The sequence below is a fragment of the Sander lucioperca genome, chromosome 1, assembly GCF_008315115.2.
Source record: "Sander lucioperca isolate FBNREF2018 chromosome 1, SLUC_FBN_1.2, whole genome shotgun sequence".
Classification (NCBI taxonomy): Eukaryota; Metazoa; Chordata; class Actinopteri; order Perciformes; family Percidae; genus Sander; species Sander lucioperca.
The window spans coordinates 36,287,392-36,313,052 of NC_050173.1; the positions used below are offsets into that span (position 1 = coordinate 36,287,392).

Sequence of the window (25,661 nt, forward strand, 5' to 3'; positions counted from 1 at the left end):
ACAGTCTTCATCAACAGCCAATAAACCAGGTGTCAGAATGGAAAAGCACATTTATTTGACCAAGTGCTTGCTTTGATAATAAAAAAGTGTCTCACAACGAGCTTACCGTTTCCATAATCAAGTATCATCGAGTTAACATCACAGCAAACATCAGCACACAGTTCTTTGTTTCAAGAAGTACCACACAAAGACATACAGTTCCACCTTTAATCAATGGAGGAAAAGATCAACACTACATAGGAGAAATTATACAGAAAAATACAAAAAAAAACATTATTTGGAGACAAATACACCACATTTTCTTTACAATGGATTATATATACATATTCAATTTTTTTTAAGCAAAGCAAATGTTTTTCTTTTGTAGAGAAAGCATATACCAGTGAAACGATCTGCCCTTGATAATTCTGAAAAGTTAATGTCTGCATATGCTTTATATAAAATAGATTTTCAAACAAAATTTGGGTAGTGCAAATCTTTTCTTAGATTCAAGCTGGTTGATTACTTTCACAAACAGTTTGTGTGTGAAAAAGACTGACTCCTATCCTATTCACAGTATTACACAATTTGTCCAAAGCTGTAAAAAAAAAAAAAAAGTGTTTAAGAAAACAAAACAAAGAACTGAACATTTGTCTTCTAGGAGCTACTTAGTTTAAAACTGCACGTGTTGAATTTGTCTGTGCTTGCTTTGGTCACCTTGTAGTCAACATTAAATAGGCTTTTTTTGTGTGTGCAGTCGGTGTAGACTAATTACTGACTAAGCGTATCTTTTCCTGAAAATCTGGCCTGCAGAGATAATGTTATATGTGAATATCCTGTATGCAAATAGCTTATACTGGAAAAAAAAAACTGAAATAATACTGAAATAAAAAAGGAAGCAACAACATCCTGTTATGTGATGGTGACATATGATCTGTCGTTTCTATTGCATATTCAGTTGTCCTCAAAAATGTACAAGAAAGTATGCAAGGATACATTTTTTGAGCAAGAAGAGGCAAGTGTGCGATTTCATACATATAATATACCTGTTTAAATGAACAGCAGCAGAGATTTGGATACACTGAATGTGAAAGTAACCCATGAGTAACCCCTATACAGTTAATGAAGATGGTTTCAACTATTTTGAATTAAACAGAGAAAAATATTATTTTGCTGAGCCTGGGAATGAATGACGAGAGTTTTGCAGCACATTCCTAAAACTTTGTTAATCCTGACAAAAAAAAAAACAACACATCATAAATCACAGAAGCAGACACATTATTGGAATTCAAACTGACCGTTTTTGGTTCTTGAAGTCAGGACATAAAACGACTGAGCATGGGACAACCACGTACTGTGTGAATCAGACATTAAGTTTCAACAACCTGAGCACGGGAGCGGTTCTAAATCTATAAGGAGTGCTTTATATTTGTTGGGAAAGCAACACAATTTGACATTTTGCATATTTAAATGAGCACTTGACACATATATCCAATTATTTTCAACTGGCAGGGCATCATCTTCAATCTGTCGAGCTTTTCATCTTTTTAATTAAATTAATTCCTCTTTAAGGTTAACATTCATGTCAAAAACCTGGATTTTTTTTGTGCTTTGAACACACAACATGACAAACTGAGCTGGGAACTGATGAAAATGTTACAGCACATTTTCTCACTTACTTGCACAACACAAAGGGATACTGACAGACCTACATTATTTTGTGTGATTACACAACACATCTGTGAGTGCCTTGTGTTAAAATAGAGCTCAGTTATCACTCATTAATAATTACCTCAATCCAGTATAGGATATATTTATAAGCTTCAATACTGGGACTAGGTTCCCTCATCTGATAGAAACACTGACCCAACTTTCAGCATCACTGAAAACAGACAAAACCGGAGTTTGGCACTGAAATAGTTCCCAGAGAATAAAGGATCCATTTTGCCTGCCTCCCCAGTCAGTGACGCTACACTTTCACTGTGACACGACTCCATGAGGTGACTGATGCTAAGTGCTTTTAAACATTTGGGTTTGACTACCTAACAGACAGACACAGAAACATGTCAACGTACTAAAGACACAGACATTAAGACAAGGTGCCGACAGGGCGTTAAAGGAGCAGAAGGCAAAACCGGAGGGGTCAAAGGTAATCAGCAGCGTTGGGAGGTTTATAGGGTAATGAATCTGCCAACGCCTGATCCAAAAAGCTGTATACACAGTCCGTCCACGCAAACCGTTCATTTTTAAAAGGAATACTTCCACATTTTGGGAAAACACTTACTTTTCACTTAACTTACTTTTCTTTTCAAGAAAACTGATACCACTTATGTGTGTATGGTAACTATAAAGCTACAGCCAGGAGCCAGTTAGCTTAGCTTAAAGACTGGAAACAGCTGTTTACTAGCAGCTCAGCAATACACATTATATCTTTTTTTAATCAACACAAAAACTTAAGAATACAAAAAAACAAAATTTTACTGGGGGTTAAGTGTCTGACTATTTCTTGACCAGTTGCCAGGCAACCAGCGGAGACTACAGGAAGAAAATATATTCCAGCACATAACCCCCCATAAAACTGTTAATTGTTGTTTTTACTCTTGGGTTTTTGTACAGATAAAACAAACAAGATATAACCTGTGTATTATTGATTATTTAGAGGTGCTGGTAGGCAGATTTTGTTACCATTGGACAGAGCCAGACTCGCTGGTTCCTCATTTTCAGTCTTTATGCTAAGCTAAGCTAACTGGCTGCTGCCTCCAGCTACATATTCACCGTACAGACATGAGGGAATGGTATCAATCTTCTCATCTCACAAGCAAATAAACGCACTTCCCAGAATGTTAAACTATTCCTTTAACATATACAGCACAGCAACAATGCGAAAGCTTTCAATAACTAAATATCCAAAGTCAGATGCTTATTGCAAGCATGGCTATACTGTCGAAGAAGGATCATCAGTGGCAGAATCATGACTGCATGTTTGTCTGAGACAGACTGTAAAAAGAAGTTAAAAAACTGAAGGACGGTTATTTTCCAAACAGTTTGAGCTATGTTAGAACCACAGAAATTAGTTTATCCTGATGAATTAAAAATAACATAATCTTGCAAACACAATAAAATATGTCCTCTCTTCTCTGATTGGCAGACGCAGGTATTTAACACATTCCATTATTAGACTGTTGGGGCAGGAGCGGGGGCTAAAATGAAGATCAAAGCCGGCTATTTCCTATAGAAAACGTTTTATGACTTCCATCTAAAGTCATGTATTAAAGACTGGTACAGCATAACAGTCTTTCTTCACAGTCTTTTAAAGCCTTTAGCAGGGTACAAAGTGCTCGAATCACACTTAAGGAGTTGAGTGTGTGGGAGATGGCGTGAAAAGAAGCAGGCTTTGAATATTCTGTCATAAAGTTCAGAGAAGATCAATTCTACACGAGGAAGGGCCAAGCTGCCACTTTTTAAGATTACACAGCCATTGAAAAAAAACAAAGGAAAACTTGCAACTGTATGTAATGTAAAAAGTACAATCAACATACGATAAAGGTATACCATGATGGGTTAAAGAGAGCACGGCTTGAACAGGAAGGAAGAAATGGCTTAGATGATATTTGATAGCAAAAAAGGCACATATATTTTTCCCTTTTATAATAGACGTGTGTAAACCTGGAAGAGGTCAGCATGTGGGAGAAATCATCCTTTTAACAATGCCATCGATTAACAATCCAACAGAACTGTTTCTTACGTCCAAGGTATCAAAGCAAAGAAAATATGCTTTTCATATGACTGCAAAACAGAGGTTTCTTTCCATATGACTGATAAGATTTTGTTACAACCTTCTATAAAAACTAATAAAAGGAACATACCGTCTAAAAGCCTACTTAAGAGCATGTTATTAATTAACCTTTATTACCTTCCCAGGTAACAACGACCTGGAAAACTGTATAAACTGTTACAATTTTGAAATTTAGAAAATACTATCAGAACCTGTACATAGATATTTCTTTTATCTATCTTAGATATCGTTCTGGTTTTGAAGGTAAGAAACCTGAGACAACATGGATGTTAGCCTATATCTCTTTGATTATCTTTTATCTTACAAACATATCCTACTTAAAAGCAAACCTCTGTGCTCGCGGTCTGCTTTCTCAACAAACGCCTCCGCTCTCTCCCTCCAGACACGTGAGCCACTACACAAAGTTGCATACTCGCTCCCACAAACATCATTCACTCCACGCCTCGGATCCTCGGTCCTTTCATCGTCGCTCTTCGGGGAATTGGTGAGGTGATGTGGTGGGATTTTAAGGCATTGTGTCTCTTACGGGGCACAGTCATCTCTGGTGGAAGAGGAGAGGTTTGACGCTTCCGGCCTTGAATTTTGGCAACTGGTTGCTGATGATCTCTGCGAGCATCTCCGGGAACTCCACACTCAGGGACTTATTCACAAAGGTGTAGAAGCAGAAGCTGAGCAGTCCACCGACCATCTGCAGACACACAAGAGGAGAACGCATTAGTGGATAATTAACACAAAAACACACATTCAGCATTTGGCTGCATGAGAAAAAGAATTGATCTTGGCATACAATATAACTGACGACGGTACAAGCATCATTTAGAGCCTTTAATAAATCCATCGTATATTCAAAGGATACCAGAGAGAAACATTTATTAATTTAAAACATTTCTGTATTATTAAGGAAGGCCTGGTTTCACAAAATAAGCACAAGGCAGAGTGGTTACAATCCCATTTGTTATCGAATACTGCAAAAAAGGGTACCTTTGCATTACAGGAAAAAAAAAAAACTTTTCTTTGAACCATGTTGGCGCTTTTCCATTACACGGTACCTGCTCGACTCGCCTCGACTCTACTCGCCTTTTTTGGTTTTCCATTACGAAAAAAAGTACCTGGTACGTGCTAACAGGTACTTTTTTTAGTACCTCCTCAGTCGAGGTTCCAAGCGAGCCGAAAAGGTGACGTGAAAGCGACAGACAGGGTGTCCTGAACAAACCCGCTATTTTTAAACAGTTTAGCCAGCTGTGTTTTTTGTTGCTGCCTCCAGCTTCTTCTGAAACAAAATGTGTCTTCTGGCTGTGGCAACAACAACACACCTTCCACTTCTGTGTTAGGTCACGGCAGTTTACTACGGCGCCGCTTGTTTCAGTTCTGTGGAGGCTCCAGGCAGAGCTTTCGCTGTATCCTACATACACACACACACATGCTGGCTCGACGCACACACCAGCTGACAAATGTATACATCAGGCCACATATTACATAGGCTACGGCGAAAGCTCTGCGTGGAGCCTCCACAGAACTGTAAAACAAGCTCAAGTGGCCTGATGTTTATACTTGTGCGCTGGTGTGTGCGTCGAGCCGGCATACGACCAGCCACGCTGAGGCGGTACTAAAATCTGCAATGGAAAACGGACGCACAGTGTGCCGAGGCGAGTAGAGTCGAGGCGAGCCGAGCAGGTACCATGTAATGGAAAAACGCCATAAATGTTTTAGACTAACAAATGAATCAGCTCAATCACAGATTGAGTCACTGTTTAAGGATAAAGAAAGCTGCAGAAGGCAGGTGTAATAACAGAACTGCATGTTTGTCTTTGCGTGCTGGATTGCTGTACCTCATGCATGGAGTCAAGCAGCTTGGTGAGCTGATAGAAACGCTGCCAGTTCTGGCTGGAGTTCTCCTCGCGCTTCACAATGGCTTTCCCCAGCTCCTTAATATACGACATCCGAATATCGTCGAACACTGCCTGGCTCTTCAGGCCGTCCTTTGGCACTGCGAGAGAGGGGAAACTAAAGGTCAACATCTGGGATAGAGATAAGGATAATTATCACGTCCAGGCAGGGAAAGGCGAAAAAGGGCAGCTGATTAATATACATCAAGTCATTTTCAGGTTGCACTCCCAGTAATATTAAGCAGCACAGAACACGTGCGGGTGCCAGAACAAAAGCAGCACACCCCGAGGAGCGCTGTGCTAACTGTGTTAAAGCTACCTGCAATTATCGTTTTCAAATGTTTTTAATCCATTTAATTAGGTAGGAGTCTTTGTTTACATCTTCAATTATCCTGCACTAGATTACCTTAGAGAGAACATGAAGTGGAGTTGTGTACTTGTGGAATTGGGTGTGTGTATTTTTCTTTACTAAACCAAGTAGCCCTATGAAGAGTCAGTTCTTATTTACAATAATTGCATGTGAGTTAATGAGTTGGTAAAGTGCTGTGCTGTGATGTTTTGTCCTGTGCATACATCAATATTATCTTTCAGCCGCAGGAGACAGTATTGGATTGGAGTAATAGCCTTTGTAATGATTGCATTACCACAGGACTACGCTCGACATGTGATGGTGGAAGAAGATTCAGCTGCTCTTAAGTAAAAATTCTGACCTGTGCTGAGCAGCAGCAGGACCTTCATGCACAAATACTCGTCATTGGAAACTTGCAGCCGGACAAACTCGCTGGAAATCTTTAGCATCTGCTCGCACTGGTCGGCCATGTAGGGCAGCTTCATCCGATCCCTGGTGGAATTAAACAGAAACTGTTAAATAGCACGGCTCTTTAAGTCATAGTTGATTCATAATGGCTGCTTGTGCCGTCTCAATCAGGGAGATGAAGCTGCTCCATGTAATATCTCTGTTCAAGGTTGTGGATCCTATTTTAAATCATTCTTCCAGAAGGTTGAGAATGCATATTTCAGATGAGTAAGTGTCATCTCAGGTGAAAGTGCGGGACAAACTTGTGCAAAAAGTCTTGGAATTTATGCTTAGGGGTGTCTTTTTCAGCTCTTATTTGAGTCACAGTGAACAGAAAAAACATAAAAAATGTACATCACAAGATACTAGGGACAGATTATTGGCCATTATTCATGAAACCACCATATAAACTGAAATTGGCAACAGGCTTTTACCAAACTAAGAGAATGTTTCAAGGTTGCAATAATCAAAGGCAAATTTAACAATCTGAGAAAAACAACAGGCTGTAGTTGAATTTTGTTCGGACGCTGATTGACAAAAAGAGAACATAACATCATCAGATATTAATTATGATCATATTAACTTTCAGCTTGTGATTATGAAATCAAAAGGCCTATTACAGCCCAAAACATGGTAGCTGTGCCGACTGCTCACTAGACAGAGCGCTATTTACAAACCGAGCCATCAAGTCTATAAGAGGGATGAAACAGATTACTGTTGACAGCTGACAGACACGGTTTGATTCTCGGGAGATAAGACACACACAGCACAGAGCTGCACTGATATACGTAAACAAACAGATGTATCCGTTGGCTGACTGATGGAAAAAGAAAAAAAAAATCATAGGCTGGAAAATATCACATCAGTGCTCAATTTATGTGAAGTGCAAAGAAAGACTCCATTTACAAGGCCGTGGTACTGTATAGTCAAACTTTCACTATTACAAATCTGATAAAATACTAAATAATGGCAACCCTGACACATTTAATCTGGAGGATTTAAAACACATTACGGTGGTACTACTTTTTGTATTCAATTAAACAACAAAGGTTAGACTTATACATAGACTGAAAATGGATTGATACACACTCGTTGATGACGAGGTCTGGTGCGAAGCAGAGCATGTTGCCGTTGCACTGCTGGTAAGATCTCCAGCCCAGGCCGAAAGACATGAGGAAGAGCCAGGAGCACTGCAGCAGAGTCATCTGGTCGTCCAGGTGCAGGTTCCTAAACCCTGATGGGAAGGACATGGAAATACTTCAACTGACTCCCAAAACGGTCACAGTGTGTGAGAGGGTGACAATGAAGAGTAACTAAATACAAACACAGTAAAAACATTTTGATGTGCACTAAAAATCTCATCTTTAGCAGGTGATACTTTGTATAAGAAAAAAAATATCACATGCATTTTGAAGAACAGAATCTGGTTGAGACAACTACATTTAAAAAGATTATTTGTCCACCTTAATCCGACTTCACTCTGTTTACCAAATGTGCCTGCGTGTTAGTTAGCCTCAGATGAAGCAAGTCCAGAAGTAGGGCCAGTGTGTTTGTTTACACTAATCGACGCGGAGAAGACACCCATTTTGCACTGCACCAATACATTACAACATCTCCCGTTTTGAGCTGACACTTTCAAAATATTCATGCTTCCAATGTATTGTGCACATTGTAAAAAAATAAAAAATAAAAATGTGTTCGCACAGTGACTGCAGTTTGGGCTGTGTATAGCGTCACACAACGCCTGAAATACCAAACAACGAGGACAGCACACATCACAGACTTGCCTCTGTGCAGGTTTGACTTTCTTTCTGGGAGTTTACATGTATGTAGATGCCATTACAGAAAAAGAAGACCAATGGCAATATGCCAATGTTACGTCAAGTTTTTTTCTTCTTTTAAAACTTGTTGCAACCGCACATTAACTAAATTAATCAAAACTTAATGTGTCACATCTTCCTCTTTGCAAACTCACCAATATAACCAACCTTAATCTCAATATCCAGTCTACACCCACTGCAATGGACAAGTTTACACTCCTACGGGCAGAGTAAACTACTAACCTGGCAGAGCCTTGGCCCACTTGACAGCAGAGATGACCTGCCGGCCACCCAACCTGTTGAGGGTGGTCATGAGGCGGGTGGAGGTGTCAGGCAGGGTGCTGTCGTAGCCGGCGTAGATGGTGTCCGGCTCGATGGCCTTTAGCAGGGACAACATCGTGGGAACAAGTTGAGGCATGCACTTGGGTAAAAGGGGGCGAGCCTCAACCGGCGGAGGAGTAGTCAACTCAGGCGGGTTGCTCGGCTGGACGCCCTTTAAGCGGTTTAACTTCTTGGTTTTGCGTGCTGCAGAGGAGAAAACAAGGGATGAAGATGTGTGAAATAAAGAGAAAAGGTGAAGAGGAGACAGAAAGAATTAAATCAACTCAAGGGTACACAGTTTGGCACAGTTTATCCGTGTTGTAAATATGTACCTTCCAGGTTCATGCCTGCCATCAGACACTTGCGGAAGCGGCAGGCTGGGCAGTTCTTCCTCCTGATCTTGTCTATTATGCAGTCGTTCCTCCCAGCACACAGGTAATTATGCTGCCCTGAGGCACACAGAAGAGGAAGATTAATCTGTTATTTACCTTCACTGCGGAGGCAAAAACTCCAAAGGGAAAGACTAATTAGCTGTCAACAGACAAACAGTCCTTTACTTTGGTATGATCGTCAGAAAATCAGAATGACTCCAGCATTTGAGCAACCTTATGTGACACAGGTTAGTGATGAATGAGTTTATCACAGGCGATGAATAAATCAGTGAGGCAATAATGATGTCTTATGGCTTTGTACCTTCCACTGCTCTCTTGAAGAAGACCTTGCAGCTACCACAGGTGAGAACGCCGTAGTGGCAGCCTGAAGCCTCGTCAGAGCACACCAGACAGATCTTATGAGTCCCGCTCTTTCCCTGTGTTGAGGATGTAGCTGGGACCACTTCCTGTCTGGAGTTAGGACTGGAGGGAGAGGGAGGAGACAGAGCAGAGAAATGAAATAAAATTGTCTAAGTGTTTTATGAGGGGGGAAATGCATTCATCATGTTTGGTTGGACTGCAAGGATATACACAAATAAATTTAAGAGAGTAACAGTGAATGTAAACATAACTTTTGTTTGCAGAAAACTCCACAAGGCACCTTTAGCCCAACCATTACAACATACTGTACCTTTTACCCACAAAGATAAAACACTGACTATAATACTGACTTCTATAGTCTGTGAGAATGTGGTGCATAAAAATGATCTTTAGTGTAACTAAATACCCGCACAGACATTTTAGTCAAATCTATATCTGACAAATCCTATATGTCCACAGTATGCCATTTTTACTGCCTATTCCTACTCCTGAAAGCATCCTCTCAGTTTTGAGAGTTCAGCTGTAGTTTATATTTACAACTCTGCAGCAAAGCTTTAAATAAACTACACAGATACACATCGCATACTTCCGTCAGACTCAATGTGTTCCTTGTTCTTGTTTTTCCTCAACTTTGAATTAATTCCCAACATCATGAGTAAAGAAAAGTGAGTCTGATTGTCCCCATTTGGCCTTTAAAGCCTAAATTATCTGTGGTCACATCCTAAATCCAATGGTTATCATTAAACAGCCCTTCTTCCTTTGATTGAACCACAAAGTTTCCAAGTAACCAGTGGTTAGACATGCCCTTTCTCAAAACTACCACTAGAGGACGTCAGGCTTTGCAGCATCCATACGCCAGAGGTCCACACCCCCTTTCTAACCCAGTGGCCACAGCAACAACAACGGCCACACTGAGGATATCAAGCCTGAGACGTGCAACAACTCTGTCCGTCTGTCCATGTGTCCAAAAGTATGCCACCTCAATGACAGCAAACTGTTTTATTTGATAAGTGCTGCTCGGAACGGTCACTGCACACTAACATCACTTCTTAGTTATACAACATCAGGGCATTAGCATGAAAGCAGGCCAGGCCTCAGCAGTCAGTGGACATAGCAGGGTGGAAAAACCTGAGTGAAACATCAAAGCATAAGGTCCATAGCCTTCAGCAGCCAGATAAAAAAAATAAAAAAAAAACTATCAGGGAGAGACCTCAGAGGAAGCTGTCTAGCCGTGACAAGGCTGAGAGCTTTCTGAGCACTACTGAAAACACATTGTGGTCAATATGTCTATTTAGTCTACCTCATCTGACTTGTATTCAACACAACTGTGTGCTGATAGTGAGCTTTTATAGGCACTACTAACACCACTAATACCCCTTTCACACAAATGGCTCAATCAGGGTTATACTCAGGTTGACTGTGTGTTTGAATGGGTTAAACCTCCTAGATCTACTCAGTTTCGCGACCCAGGTCGCCAGGTGGGTTGGATAGCAATTAAAATCAGTCAATTAAAAAACAATAAAAAAGTTTATATAAAACGTCATGTTGAGTCGATTCTGAACCAATCACCTGTTAGATCAGATGAGAGACAGGCGTATCCCGTCATGCCCTGGGTCTTGCAGTTGGTGGAAAGCAACTCATCTCGAACGAGACTAGTATTATGCATTGCTCCCGGGTTGTGACTCAGGTGATCTCTGACCAGGGATATACCCATGTTGACTGGCTTGGTTTGAATTTCCAAAAGAAGGGTTGAACACTGATCAGACAACTCTGGCCCAACCCTGGTCAACGGTGTGAAAGGGGTATAAGTCCAGCTACACATTGCCTGTGTGGCGTGAGTAGGGCTGGGCGATATGGAGAAAATCAAATATCACGATATTTTTGACCAAATACCTCGATATCGATACAGAGACGATATTGTAGGGTTGACTACTTTCACAAAATATTTACACAATGAGATTTTTGATAAATAATCATCAGTAATGTGGATATAATGACTAAGTGGGTAAAGGCAAATAACAGGACAGTTACAACAGTCTGGTAAGTTCAGAAAATGACATCACTTTACTAGTAATTACTGTAATGCAGCCTTTAAAACCAGGAAAAGACAACACTTATGCCATATTACGATATCCAAAATCTAAGACAATATCTAGTCTCATATCACGATATCGATATAATATTGATATATTGCCCAGCTCTAGGTGTGAGCGTGTCAGCTGCGTGGCGTGTCCGTTTTTATTTCGGCTCCCATGTTAACAGGTTAGAGCTTCCACACTGCCCGAGCCGCGCCGAAAATGCGTGCATGCTAGAAATAGAACCAACGCCTATTTTTCACGCGACACGCAAGTGTGTTGGAAGCGTTTCCAGACAAAATAGAATAGGAAAAGATGTTCATATGTCATTTTGACACGATTACATTTCATAAATGACATTTTGATGTTCTCTAGGTTTTGACATACATTTTAGATATAAATGTAATTTAAAAAAATAAAATAATCAATTTTCAAATATTGCACCTGTCAATACAGAACAAAATATTCTGTAGCCTATTTTGCCGTGAATACTGCCGACGTTGTCTTTGCTGTAATCAAATCAGTATATATTTATGTTTAACATGAAGTATGCTACTGCTTGAGTGCAGTTTATCAATGGGAAACATACATGTGTACAGACAAGGCTAGCAGCAGCAGCGCCGCGTCAGACACCTTTCTGGTGTGTAAAGACATAGAAAAATCCACGCAGCCGCCACGCAACTGACACGCAACAGAAACGCCACGCTCAAGCCACGCATCCAGTGTGTAGCCAGTGTAAGTGGGTAGCTCACTGAACAGCTCCCTCATGGTCCAGCTGTGAGAGGTGAAACCTGGGGCATATTTAATTGAGAACACACAGCGACTGAATCCATGAAATTCCAGCAAACCAGCATTTTCAAATAAACCTGATTGCATGTTTATTTTTTTATGTTTAAATCATATTCTGATGTTTTGAAGAACAAAAGGTTTTAATTTCAGCTTGGTAGTTACAGCCAAGATGTGTCACACAGAAGCACTAAACAATTCACACTTCATATTGTGTGCACAATTTATCATTGTTTGAAGCATTGTCTGAGCATAAGGAACATTATTATAGGACTTAAAGCTGTAAGGTGTGTATTAATATTTTATATTAAAAATGAATCAAATGACTAAGTGTAATGTGAACGACGCTGCTAATAGTGATCCAACAGAGTATAATCCCCTAACTCCCTTTCCCTCAGAGTGTTTTAGCATCTTTCAGTGCATTATTTTGGTTTTACAGCCCCATAACTTTATAATTTAGTTCAGTCCCACCAATCCCATCAGCAGCAGCAGATGTTTTCTGCAAAAAAGCTCTGGAAAAACTCACTGTATGCTACCACCCAATGCCACATGGCAGACAAAAAGCTAACTAGGGATGGGAATCAACAACAGGTACTAAATTGGTACCAGATATGCCAAAGGAAACTTTTGATTTGCAAATCACAAATATACAAGTTTGGCAAATCACCTGAAAACTGTAAGTAACAGCTTTGCCTTGATAACTTATAATTGCCAGGCCTTTTAAATTATACAGTATATATTCTTTATTAGGTATTTATTTGATGTGATTATCCAACTTTTCCATAAACGTCTCTGCCGTCTGTCAGCAGAGTGCACAGCTGCTGGCTAACTGCCTTCCAGGCTGACTGATAGACAGACATCAGTAAACTTAAGTTAAAGTTTACTAAACTAAATCCTCACTCACCCGCCGGCAAAAGTACGTAGACTGATTGATAGACTGCATACCCCCGTCTCCAGTCTACCCCTAATGTGATAATATTGTCTACGTGTTTACAGCTTGATCCACTGCCCTCGAGTTGCCAAAAAAAGGCAATTGATGCAATTCAAGATCAGAACACAGCTTAAAAGTAGGGCTGCAACAACGAATCGATAAAATCGATAAAATTCAATTATTAAAAAAGTTGGCAACGAATTTCATTATCGATTCGTTGTGTCGCACGACACGACACTCAGTCGCGGAGATAAAAGCAACTGAGTTGAGTGCGGAGCGAAAGAAAAGAAAAAAGAGCAGAGCGGGGGGTAGAGGAAATACAGAGAGAGACCGGAGAGACCCGTAACGTTGTTCTGAAACACATGGCGGAGGCAGAGAAATCAGTACGACCTAAGACATCCAAGGTGTGGGCATTTCACACTAAATAAATTGAAAACGTGTTAATTGCAAGATAAGCAAAAGCGACACGGCATGGCACAGGCGCACCACGTGATGATTCAGCACCTAAAACGTAAACATGTTGGAGTCCTTGATAGAGTTTAGATTCTTGGCCCAAGCCCGAGTCCGACCCGAGCCCGACACGACCTCGGGTCGGGCTCGGGCCGTTATTTCTGCCACTATCCTCGGGCCAGGCCGGACCCTTGATCAAGCATTTTTTTTTATCCATTACCTATTTAGCCTAATTGGGTGGGGAGAAAGCTATGCCATAATCAGAAATATTATAAATATGTATATATAAGCTATATAAAAGTAACAAATGTGTACAACATTTAGGCTGCAGTTACAAAATGCAGCACTTCATGCACGGAGTCTCCTCCTCTCGCACGCATCACACCGGGCCTGCTGTGCTGTATTGCATATCTTAAGTGCAACATGGAGCTTGAAGATGTAAAGAAAAAAAGAAAAACAGGAGAATTACCTTTGAGCAAGTGTGGAGGAAAGTCGGAGGTATGGAAGCAGTTTAAACAAGTCGTGGGCAGTGACAACAATATGTTGTTCATCATTGTTTCTTTTCTTTTTTTACGTTTCTTCACTCGGATCCACTTGCGATCTGTTCCATTCTAAACAAACAGCGCAGTTTACATGCTTCGTCCTTGTTGTATTATTCTAAACAGATTTCTGTAGTTCAAACAGCTCGGAATTGTAGTTGAGAACGTCAGTTATAACGGCCCACGTATTAAAAAAGTGTCGGGTTTAAATCGGGCTCGGGCTCATAATTACAGTTAATGTGTCGGGCCGGGCCGGTCTCGGACGCAACGTGCTCGGGCTTGATTTTTTGGGCCGATCAAAGCTCTAGTCCTTGATGAGGAGGAAGGGAGTTCAACAGCAGGGTAAAGTCACTACAGAATCCTACTTTTGTTCCGTTTTGAAGTGAGGAACTTAACGTCCCTCTTCTGGTGCTGGTGTGGTGTTTACTCGTTATCCAGCTTGACAAGCTAGCGTTAGCTCGTTAATAACAGTAGTAAAGCAGGACTAAAGACACGTTTTTATTCACTCGCCTTTTTTGGCCCATTAATTTTTCAATCTATTGTCATGTATATATTCTGTGCTTTGTCCCATATCAGTTATTGTTGACAAATATATTTGTGTGTGTTGTACTTTTTAATTTCATTTTAGAGTTATTTTATAGCACTTGGTCATCTTAAGCTGTGTTTAAATGTGGTGTATAAATGAACGTAACTTGCACTTACTACAATGATGGTAATAATTTAATGAATAAGCTTCAAGTGAACGCGTGTGTGTGTGTGTGTGTGTGTGTGTGTGGTCTGTATCTGCTCTTTGGGTTACTTACCTTTACACAACTATTAACTAAAACAACAAGTATGTATGTAAGTATGTATTGAGTTGATGTAACTTAATGCTTTTTTGTTTTTTTATCCGATTCATCGATTAATCAAAAAAATAATCGACAGATTAATCGATTATTAAAATAATCGTTAGTTGCAGCCCTACTTAAAAGAATGCTTTACTGTAACCATTTGAGGATGGGCAATAATTCAAAATGTGTTGTCTACATATCGTCTTAGCAGATAATAGTGTTGTGACAAACCTCGAATATCGAGGCATTGTGGTTACTAGTTTGCATTTACTTGCTAAGAATAATTTTTGCTCTCAACCAGCACATCTGAATACCATAGCCAACAGTCCTCCAGAAAACACAGCCTGGGTTAATGGTCATACAATATATACGATTCATACAAAAGCTGTGCCGTTGTGATGAGGTAACTAGCATGCCACCTGTTTCACACACAGATTTATATGGCGTGCGCGCACACACGCACGCCGCTATATGTTTACAACACCAAAGTAAGCCTGAAGTGAAGTCACTGCTTTTCAGTGTTTTCTCCAAGCTCAATTTGGAATCCATGGATGACATTACACTGCCATAAAACAAGTTACAAAACTGTTTTTGGGGATTGTCAGACACAAACCAACCAAAGCTGCAAGGCAGTGTGGGGAGACCGAGTTTCCTCTTTCTGAAACCATCTGTTGAATTGAGTGCTTGCATTGACAGGAAGTTCTCGCATTCCCTCAGAGTTAACTATCGGTCAGAGCACAAAAGGCAGAGACGCCCAGAGATGGGCCTCGACTTCAACGAGAGCAGTGCTAAGAAAGTTAAGTGCTTACGTCTGTAGGAGTGCAATCAATCAGCCTGGGTTTTAGTGAGGCAAGCCACTTCTAGCACTTGCGATAATGCCGGTGGCCCAGTGCCCTGCTTAACAATTCATAATCCCCTTTTAGCCGTGAGTGTCACGAGTAGCTTGGCAGGCCCCTGCTCTATATACCCCAGCCTATTTGTCAATTCAGACGAGAACCTGTTAGAGCTATATCATTGCAATGCCCAGCTATTTCTTTTTAGGTGATGTAGATCATTTTGTGCTTGTGCATTTACTGTATTCTACATATTAGTCTACTTCATCCTACATGACCTACTTCAGGCCCAGCCACTTTTAATACGTTTTTTTCAGAGAAAAATATGAACAATCATTTCGTTCAACTGGTTGTCTCACATGTGGTGAGGTCAAGCTCCTAAATAAAACTAGAAATAGTATAATAAGGATCTGGCTGGGTGGCTGCATGCTTAAAACCTGATGTATGTGTTACTGTAAAGATGATCACTGCTACTGATATGGATGAACATTGCAGAAACATCTCATTTTCATCAAAACTCTGAGCGTGAGGAGAGCAAAGGAAGTGCTCCTTCCCTGAGGTAAGGGCCACTAAAATAGAAAGGGGAACTGGTCTGCACGCTCTGAATCATTCTTGCATGCAGAACAACAACGCAGCTTCTATGAGGGAGTGGAGAGACTGGGTTTGTTTGGCCAAAGACTGGGCTGGACTTCTCTAAAATATCCTGTGCCCTCCAATAAAAACAGACAGTATGTATTTTTCCATGACAGTGCAACATATTCACTAAACATAAGCCATGCTGCCACATAAAATGAATACACTGGAGATATAGTACCCTTTGGAGCGGTTTTACATTGACATGAAGTGTTGTTATGGCCATTGTTTTGGTTCATGAAAAAAGCCATTGAGATACTCTTCCATGTGACACTTTGGATGATCCGTCACTGTCACTCAGAGCCATTGTATCCTCCTCCATGCTGTATTGACAAACCCGCTTTAAAACTACATTTTTGTAGCCAAATGCAGCTACTGTTGTTTCTAACTTTAGAGGAAAAGACTAATCCTGGCTGAGCACAAGAAAAATACCCCTAAGGATTTGAGTTTTCATATTAGTTTCCATAATAGGAACTGTTAGTGACTGTGTGTAGTTGGGAGGTGGCTTCCTAGCCTGTAAAATTAATTGGAGGCTTGCTGCTGCTACTGTGTGCATAAGCATAGTGCCGTATACCACTGGATGTGGGAGGAACCCACTCCCAAAATTTGGCTTTGCTGACTCGACTGCACACAAAAGTAAGAAGAAGGGCACAAACAACTCACAGACTTAGCTACATCCTCTTAACCTCAATATGGGGAATTTCTATAAGCCTATTCAGTGTCAAAACACAAAAAACTAAATACAGAAACCTGGTTACAGGAGAATGCGGTAATAAGTGAAAAAGGACTGGAATGGTTGGCATTTGATCTGGTGCGTTAACTTGGCGCCAGCTGTGGCCAGGCTTGAGGGAAAGTAGGTCAGGAGAGTGAGAGCTTCATGGCAGCCCTCTGTGGTCCGCCTGCCACAGCGCTCATGACACACCCACATGCACACATCTACACACTCATGCATAATACAGAAAGCTAACATACATGCATGTCAGACACACAGGCACAACATATAAAAGGTGATTTACAGCAGCTGAAAGCTTCTGCTGTAGAGGTGTCTGCCCTTGGTTGAAGAAAGCAAAGACAGGGGAAGAAGAAAGAGGGGCGTGCCAGATCAACACTGCACTGAATAGCGACTCTGACCATAGATTACTCTCAAAACACTGAGCCAAGACTGAGAGCCAAGACTACTAGGCTTTATATAAACACAAACACACAAACACAAACACGAAAAGATTGAAGACCATAAACTACTCATGTATCAAACCAGGCACCAAACCACAGTTGATTCATCCGACACTCACACATTCAACAGGTTGGTACAAAGTCCTGCAGGCAGCGCAGATGTCAAACACAGCCCGGAGGGAAGGATTCATGCCTACATTTCATAGTTCAATAGGAGACATTACAAAGAGTATTGCCAAATAGTATGTTTACATAGAGAGTTATGTAGTTTTGCATGATAAGTATGTCAGCTGTTAATGTTACGCGGGATGTGAGGAAATCAACATTCGGAGATAGTAGGAGCGTTTGCTGTGACAAAGAAGTCAGAAAACGGCTTTAACACAAGTCTATTTCAAGTGTTTTTCTTCCCAAACTTTACTCAGCAGTGAGTCATAAGTAATTTTCCAAAGTTAACTCAATATTCCCACATGTGAAATTCTCTGGAGTTTCACCACCTTAACGAAGACACTGCTGGATGTGCTCTTCAACTTGCCCAGGCACTGTTTCGTTCAGCCCAGATATGCATTATTAACAGTTAGTTACCATAAGTGCTGCACCTAACATTTTCATTATTAATTCATCATTTTCTAAATGAGTCAAATTGTTTGGTGTTAAAATGTCAGAAAACAGTGAAGAATGCCCATCACAACTTTTGAAAGCCCCATGTGACATCTTCAAATTGCTTATTTTGACCCATCAACTGTCTAAAACCAAAAGATATTAAGTTTAGTATTATCTAAGACAAAGAAAAGCAGCAAATCCTCACATTTATAAAGATAAAACTAGATACTTTGCTTGAGTAGTTGTTTCTTTTTACAATTCGAATATATATTCAAATTTAGAATATTCGTTGACAGCCCTAATGCATGTCTGTCCAGACTCATTTAATATATGTAGCAAGGACTTTGAAGCAATTTTATAAGAAAGGAATTAGGTGTATTTTTTGGCGAAACGTGGATGTTTCAAACACATCTTCAACCAGGCAGCACAGAAGATCTATACAATCACCACAGTTTCAAGGTGGGCATCCAAGTTTAGTGTGATACTCATTAATTACTCCTTAATGAGTGTGATAATCTGTTAGGGGAATTATGTTTCTGTATTTTTCTCTCCATTCAATGCAGGTCATTATCTTTGAGGGCAACACAATGATAATTAGATCATGCCACATCCAAATCAGTTATCATATGATGAGGGTGTGTATTTCCCAAAATAGGAACACAGCACAGCATTACTCAAGGTGAAGCATTCTTTATTGTGTGAGAACCTGATGTTTGTAAGTCAGGCCGTAAAACTGTGATTGGAGTTGTTCCGATACCGGTAACACTAACGGAAATGCCTCCGATACTGCCTAAAATGGTGGTATGGTGGCGTGAGTGCGTGAGTCTATACACCGATCCGATACCACGTAACTTAGCCCTGAAACTAGATAATAAAATAAAGTTCTATGACATTCATTCTGTGTATGCATTTGTTCATGTTTTACAAGGGTTTAACCTAAGCCAGGCCATACAACAATGACAGCAATAATATCACATATATACAGGGTTGGTATTGGAACATCTCTAACTGTAATGCATAATATCAATAGCCAAGGTTTGGAAGATTAAACCACTAGTGAATTGGTTGAGGTGTGTAATGTTGCGAGTCCCAGCTAGATGGACTAATGTAAAAAGACCTGCACAGTGCAAAGCAGCAAACTGTGGGGCTACGGCAGGTCAGGTACTCAGTGCCATGCAAGGTCCTTTGAGCTTCAGCAGGAAACAGCAACATCATTGCGTGAGAAGCTGGAGGAGATGGGGACCTGATGCCAACCACAGAGCCACCACAGCCAAGCACTCAGCTGATTTGAAGCTGCTAAATGTCGCACAGGTTGAGGCGAACAGGCACCGCACAAAAACAAACTCCTAATCACTAGAGAGAGACACACAGAAATGCTAAGCTCACACATAGATAAGCCACTATACAAACAGCCACACACCCAAAGAAAATTATCTGGACTCACACTCACAGACTTAATCACACACACACAAAAAATGAAGATGACGTGTGTCTTGTGTCTCTCCCCCATCTGTTCTGGTTACTAGGCATTAGGACGACTGTCAGACAGTTGTGAAGGGGTTACCAAGCATAATTTCCACAAACAAAAACACCACAACCACATCTGTGTCCTTGCTGGCCTGATGCATTTCTGCATGCCAATCTTTGAGCTGATCACTCCCTGTCAGAAGATGTGCATCATACAGGCTTGAATGTAGAAGAGACACAAACAAAAAAGCCTTTAAGACGCGTGACTCTGCCACACCACTGTTGGTAAAGAATTTCTATTCAGTAGCTTTACGTCTGGATCCCAAAGTCACGTTAACAGCTGAACCCATGAAACTCTACAGGGCAGCAGAGTAATAACTGTACAAAAGACACTTTGTGGGGCAGTGTGGAGTCCAAATACTATGTCTCTATACTCTTCGTTGCTCTTAATGGCAACTCCCTGCAGAAATTAAGATTAAGCAAAATCACATGAGTAAATCAGTGGAACATGCAGCTTTTTTCACTTTTCTCTGGAACCTGCAGCTTTTTTCACTTTTCTCTAGTACAGCATTTCCTCTTTACTTTACAGGCCTGACAACTTTGTAAAGGCCACAATTCATTCATCCCTATTGTTGAATGAATTGTCTGCGCTGTTCCTTGGAAACAGATCTGCTTCAAGTAAACAGTGCACATCTTGGGGTTATTTTTGGCATAATGCAACTGGAGAATCGAAGAGATCTGCCCAAAACAACCACATGAACCCCTATTGAGTGGATATGTCTGTGAGAGGCTGAGCAGGGCAAACAGGCTGTTAAACTGAAAAGTAAAAGAGAGTAAAAAAAATAATAATAAACGCTATCTGGGTTAGAAGGAAAACTCTTGATCAGACATTGCAATTGGTACATGCCATAAACGCACATACTCATGCGCAGGCCTGTCTAGTCTGAGAGAAAAAAGATGAAAGGTCTGTCTAAGATAGAAGTGCTTATTGCTGCAGCTACGTCTTGTAGAGTCCATGAGCCTGTCTAACAAAGCAGGATTACTGGGTTAAATAACTAAATTAGGGGTTAACTCAGGCATTTTTGTCGAAGGACAATGGCAGAATTTTAAATCGAGCTATGTCGCTATGGTAACCAACACCGCAAACCAAACCTGTAAGGAAAATAGAGCCAGAAATACAGCATGAGTTTGTTTCAAACAATTACTTCACTGTGGCTATAAAACGGGACTTGGTGGTTGCTATAGATGCTTCCATTAGTAATTTATTAAATTTGCTGCTATTGTCACATATTCCTTTTGCTGCAATTACTAACAGAGTTCATGTCGGGTGCACAAGAGGCCCCTTGATTAAATCTATAACTGAGATGACACTATCAAAAAAATAAGAAAGTGGATCTTCACACTGACACGTACCTAAGGTATGTGCAGTACAGTTAGGTAATGCATTCATCTTATTTTCTATAAGCCTTACACGTCTACCATTTCCTGTACTCCGTTCCAAACCCAATCCAGTCTGACCATGAGAAAAATGCAGAGTCCTAAAAATAACACAACTTTACAGATATGGTATTTCCGGCATTTAATGACTGTGTTATTTCCCACCATTTCTATCACTTTTTATTCTACTCTAATCATTACAATGTATAGATTTTACTTTGTTTACTTTTTCAAACTGCAATGTCCAGATTTTCCTGTAGGGATTCATTTTTTCAACGTGTTAAATACCCTGTGTTTTATCTGATGGTGCTGCATGTGACTGGCTTTTTATTACCTAACTCCTCCTCCTTTTATACACATAAACTCAAACTGAAAAATCCTGGATGAACGCCACTCGCTGATTACCACCTTTGTGATTATCCAGGAGCGCCAACGTTGTTTTTTTTATAACCAGATAACAGGGCCTGACAACGTTGAACTATAACCAACACGTGTAGAGAAAATAAACTAACAATCATTTTCAGCAATGATTAATACTTTTGTCAATGACAGGTCAACAATAATGATGATCACAAGTTACTTAAGCCCAAGCAATGTCTTTAAATTAAAGGCTGACAGAGGCACTTTTAAAATAGATTTGTGTAGGGTACCTATATAAAGCCCTATCTCTTTCTGATTCTTTATTTACTGCTCTCAGGTTACATGAACCGTCAAAGACAACTCAATCATAACACTGAAACCATTTCCTAACACACAAGGTTATAAACAGGTGAACCAGAAAGTGGCATAAACATAAATCAGCAGCCAGCTTCTAATTAAAAGATATCCTCCCAGTCAGCGAGCATCAGTGAGGCAAAAATCTCTTTGGGTTGACATTTCACACTGACATTTCTCAGGTGAACTAGGCTATAGCTCTAAAGGCAGGTGGCTCAAAAACTGCATTTAACCGTCAGTATTGTGTTGAGGATGAAGAAAGGCTGTCCAACCTTGCTGGCAGTACAGTAGCACACCGACAGTCCTCTATCCACAGGTACTACAGACAATATAAGACACTATAAAAAAGACACTAAGAGGACACAATACAAAATACATAAAGAAATGATTCAAGGAAAGCTGTGGTGCAGGTTGTCTTTTCTTAATATAGTGCTATTTATCTGTCTATCATATGTCAACTAAATTGGATTGGCTTTACTAATTAAGCCTTCTTCAGGCAAAACGAGCTGCACTGAGCATCTGTATTATGGGGGGGGGGGGGATATAATATCAGAAAATATCAGAATAGACAGATATTCAACATTAAATGACTTATTTGGACCCATGACGAAAGCCTTACAACAAGCTTGATTAGGATATCCCATCTTTAAATTGCTTTTGCTGTCTGACCAACAGTCAAAAAGCCCCAAGTATCTAGTTTGCAACGAAATGAGAAGTGAATAGATATAACCATTGAACAGCAATAATATATATTTTATATAGAATATAATTTATTTTGACAAATGATTCAGATTAACAGTCTGTCACCCAAATTGTCATTACTTCGTGCATGCTGTTCAACTAATTGATAAAATGACTAATCATTTCAGCACAGGGATTTGAGAACTTGTGGGCATGAGGCTCAAGACCAGGCTTATTTCAAATATTATAGATGGCACAGCTATGTTGCAAAGATCAGGACTAACACCTCTGGTCTTTAAGCAAAGAACGTTAGATATCTGGTGAGGCAGGAGGACATAATAGCACATAACTGGGATGAGCACATTAAAAAACTAAGGGTCGGACCACACACTGCCTACATTTCTTACCTGGCAAAGCAAGTGGGGTAAGAGGGAGAGCTTGAGAAAGCCTCACTGGCCCTGAGCATTGCAGAGTTGTCCCCCACACTCTGGATTCTGTTCCAGGCCCCACCAATGGTTGTCACTGGGAGATACAGGCTGGACACTAGCTTCTGATCCTTCTGCTGCTGAGCTTCATTGCTGTTTGTGTTGACTCCAAAGTGGTAACTCTGTCCTCCTGAAGTGCTGACCCCACAGATGGAGATGGGGTTAGAGCTGGGCATGTCTGTGGAGGACATGCCGCTCATTTGGCAATAACTCTGGCCTGCAGATATCTTCTCCTGTTTGATCACACCTTGGGTGCAGAGCTGAATGAAGCCAGCATCTTTTCCTTTCTTCACCAAGGCAGACAAAGTGGTTGTAGGGGTTGAGGAGCCAGTTGTGGATATGCTAGCACTGGACTGATCTGGACTAGTCATATAGGTGCCATTTCGAGCAACAGAGACTGTCCCACTGCCGTTAATGCTCTCAACCACGGTAGGCTTTATGTCCCTCTCTGAGCTAACGTCCCCAAGCAGAGAATCGTCTGCCAGAGTGGACAGGAAGGCATCATCCCCTACATAAAAATCTGACGGGGACCCAGCGAGCTCAAGGTCTTGGAGCAGGTCCATAGTGTTGTCACTGAAAAATTTCTGGTTCACGTCCACATCCTTTCCAATGTGATCAAAGGCATGATCAAGGTCAGTGGGATCCTGTTCTCCTTTATCCATGGAGAAATCCTCTGTTTTCATGTGGAAAAAATTGGGATCTGATCCACCAATAAGTGAATCCATGCAGGACTGGGTATTGTCTGCTATACTGGCCTCCAACTGGGGCAAATTTTCCCTCAAGGTTTGACGCCCCAACGTAGTGGACGTCTGTGTCTGGAGTAACTGTTGCTGCTGAAGCTTCTGATCTTTGGCCAGGCCCCTGGGCTCTGGGTCTTCAGGCAGGGGGCCTACAGTGGCAGTGACGGATGTGAGCTCCTCTGGAAGGGGGCTTTTGCTGAGGCCGTTAGGCACCTGTCCTGGCTGCATCAATGGGCTGGATGGAAGAATGACTGAGGTGGCAGAGGTGATTGACATGGCACTGTGAGGAGCCACTTTCAACAGACCTCCCTCCTCAGGGCTTTCAGAGTAGAGCAATGTGCTTAAATGGTCATCTCTTCTATATATCTTCTTCACTCCACCTTTATCCATCTTTTGGTGGGAAGACAGAAAGCATTAACAGACAGGTATAAGTAGACTGCAAAGCAAACACATTAAAACACAGAAAAAGTGGATTATCACATGCGCACTGTACTGCTACAATAATGTACTTTACAATGGGTTCAGGTTGTGCACATGCAGAGAGCAAGTGACGTACGTTAGGTAAATACGGTATACGACTGGGGGAAGTTGTCAAGCATGCTCCCCTGCGTGCCCTTGATAGCTAACGTTAACGAAGCAAAATACGTTAGCTATTCCCATTAGCAAAATGGTAACATGAGCGCATAAACAGCAGTGTTCACCTTGTATACGCTGTATTTAAAGTAAACACACATAGCATGGGGTCGGCCACAAAGCACACTCAGAGAGCCGTAAAGTTCAACCAAAACTAAGATATGCTAATGTTAGCTTCTTGCTAACTGTTAGCATGCGAATGTGGCTAACAGTTAAAGTTACTGCGAGCCTGAATGTCGTTGACAGTAACGTTAGCCTGCTAGCCAACATAGTTACATTTGCTACATTTGTATTTATCCAACATACATATCAACTCAAATCTGTAAATAATAAAATCTCATATTTACCCTTGAAATGACTGATTGTTGGCATGTGTCCACAGATCTTCTGTCAACATTGTTTTGGTTGAAAGTGGCAGACAGTCCACAACAGCAACACTGATTCAATGTTTGTTAACGTTGCTCCTCCTGCGTCGTAAACACACCACGCTGAGTGTGTTTTATGAGTTTTCAATCTTCCAGTGCGATCTAGCTGTAAATTGGCATGCAAACTGCGTTAAACTGGTTTGAGCTGTGGAGAGTCGCAGCTAGCCATTATGGAAAGTAGGCGCTAACTAACCTCCAGGAAAAAACATACAAAATGGAGAACTGAGCACAGCCCCATGGAAGACCTGTTTACAACACGCAGCACTACCTGCTGGGCATGCGGAGTAACTGCAGCTTGTTATGTGCTGGAGCTGAGACGGTTCAGCAGCATGGAGTTCAAGCTCTTTTTCTTCTTTTTTTGGATTGGTAGACTAGACGCTGTAATTGCGTATTGCTGCTCTCTACTGTTTGTTATAAACAGTCCTTTAACAGTTATTTGTATTTTGTATTTTTACCCAATACAATGAAGATATTCCATCAGTTTCTTTATCTTAGTCCACTCATCAAGGTTAAGTTAAGATCACAAAGTAAACACGGTTTTTCCAGCTGCTCGTAGGTATCTGAAAAGCTTTCTCTTTTGTCATTAGTAGGCTAGTTTTTGTATTGGCTTCCAGTGCAATTTAATAACACTTTCTTAGAGATATGTGCCAATAGGACCCACACAACAGAGTATGAAGTGCAGAGGCAATCCAGGCAAGTGAGCATTAGCAGTGAACAAATCATTAAAACGGCATCCTCTTACATGATTGTTCATATAGCTGCCCACCATGGGGGCTCCACTGTTGCAGCTGTTAATGGAGCCTTTGACAAAGAGACAGACATCTGAGGCAGAGGGCAGTGAAAGAAATTATGAATGGACATTGTAGTCATCCACAATGC

The 25,661-nt window shown here is 40.9% G+C and overlaps 1 protein-coding gene across 1 annotated transcript; it reads right to left on the reverse strand.

Annotated features, from left to right (window-relative positions):
- Positions 1 to 193: 193 nt before the first annotated feature.
- Positions 194 to 25,023, reverse strand: nr3c1 (nuclear receptor subfamily 3, group C, member 1 (glucocorticoid receptor)). Its single transcript, XM_031319326.2, has 10 exons — positions 24,705 to 25,023; positions 22,907 to 24,114; positions 9,292 to 9,452; positions 8,931 to 9,047; positions 8,521 to 8,802; positions 7,547 to 7,691; positions 6,372 to 6,502; positions 5,605 to 5,762; positions 4,251 to 4,463; positions 194 to 4,184 (listed from the first exon to the last, which is right to left on the reverse strand). Exons 2-9 carry the CDS (start codon positions 24,112 to 24,114, stop codon positions 4,311 to 4,313), a joined length of 2,355 nt encoding a protein of 784 aa, XP_031175186.1. The 5' UTR covers positions 24,705 to 25,023; the 3' UTR covers positions 194 to 4,184; positions 4,251 to 4,310.
- Between the last annotated feature and the right edge of the window lie 638 nt (positions 25,024 to 25,661).

Excerpts from the sequence above, each read along its gene's own strand:
- nr3c1 (XM_031319326.2), bottom strand. The coding sequence starts at position 24,114 with ATGGATAAAGGTGGAGTGAAGAAGATATATAGAAGAGATGACCATTTA. Across the intron at positions 7,692-8,520 it reads GTGGGCCAAGGCTCTGCCAG|GGTTTAGGAACCTGCACCTG; the intron begins GTTAGTAGTTTA and ends CCTTCCCATCAG. Across the intron at positions 6,503-7,546 it reads CCAGACCTCGTCATCAACGA|GGATCGGATGAAGCTGCCCT; the intron begins GTGTGTATCAAT and ends TAATTCCACCAG.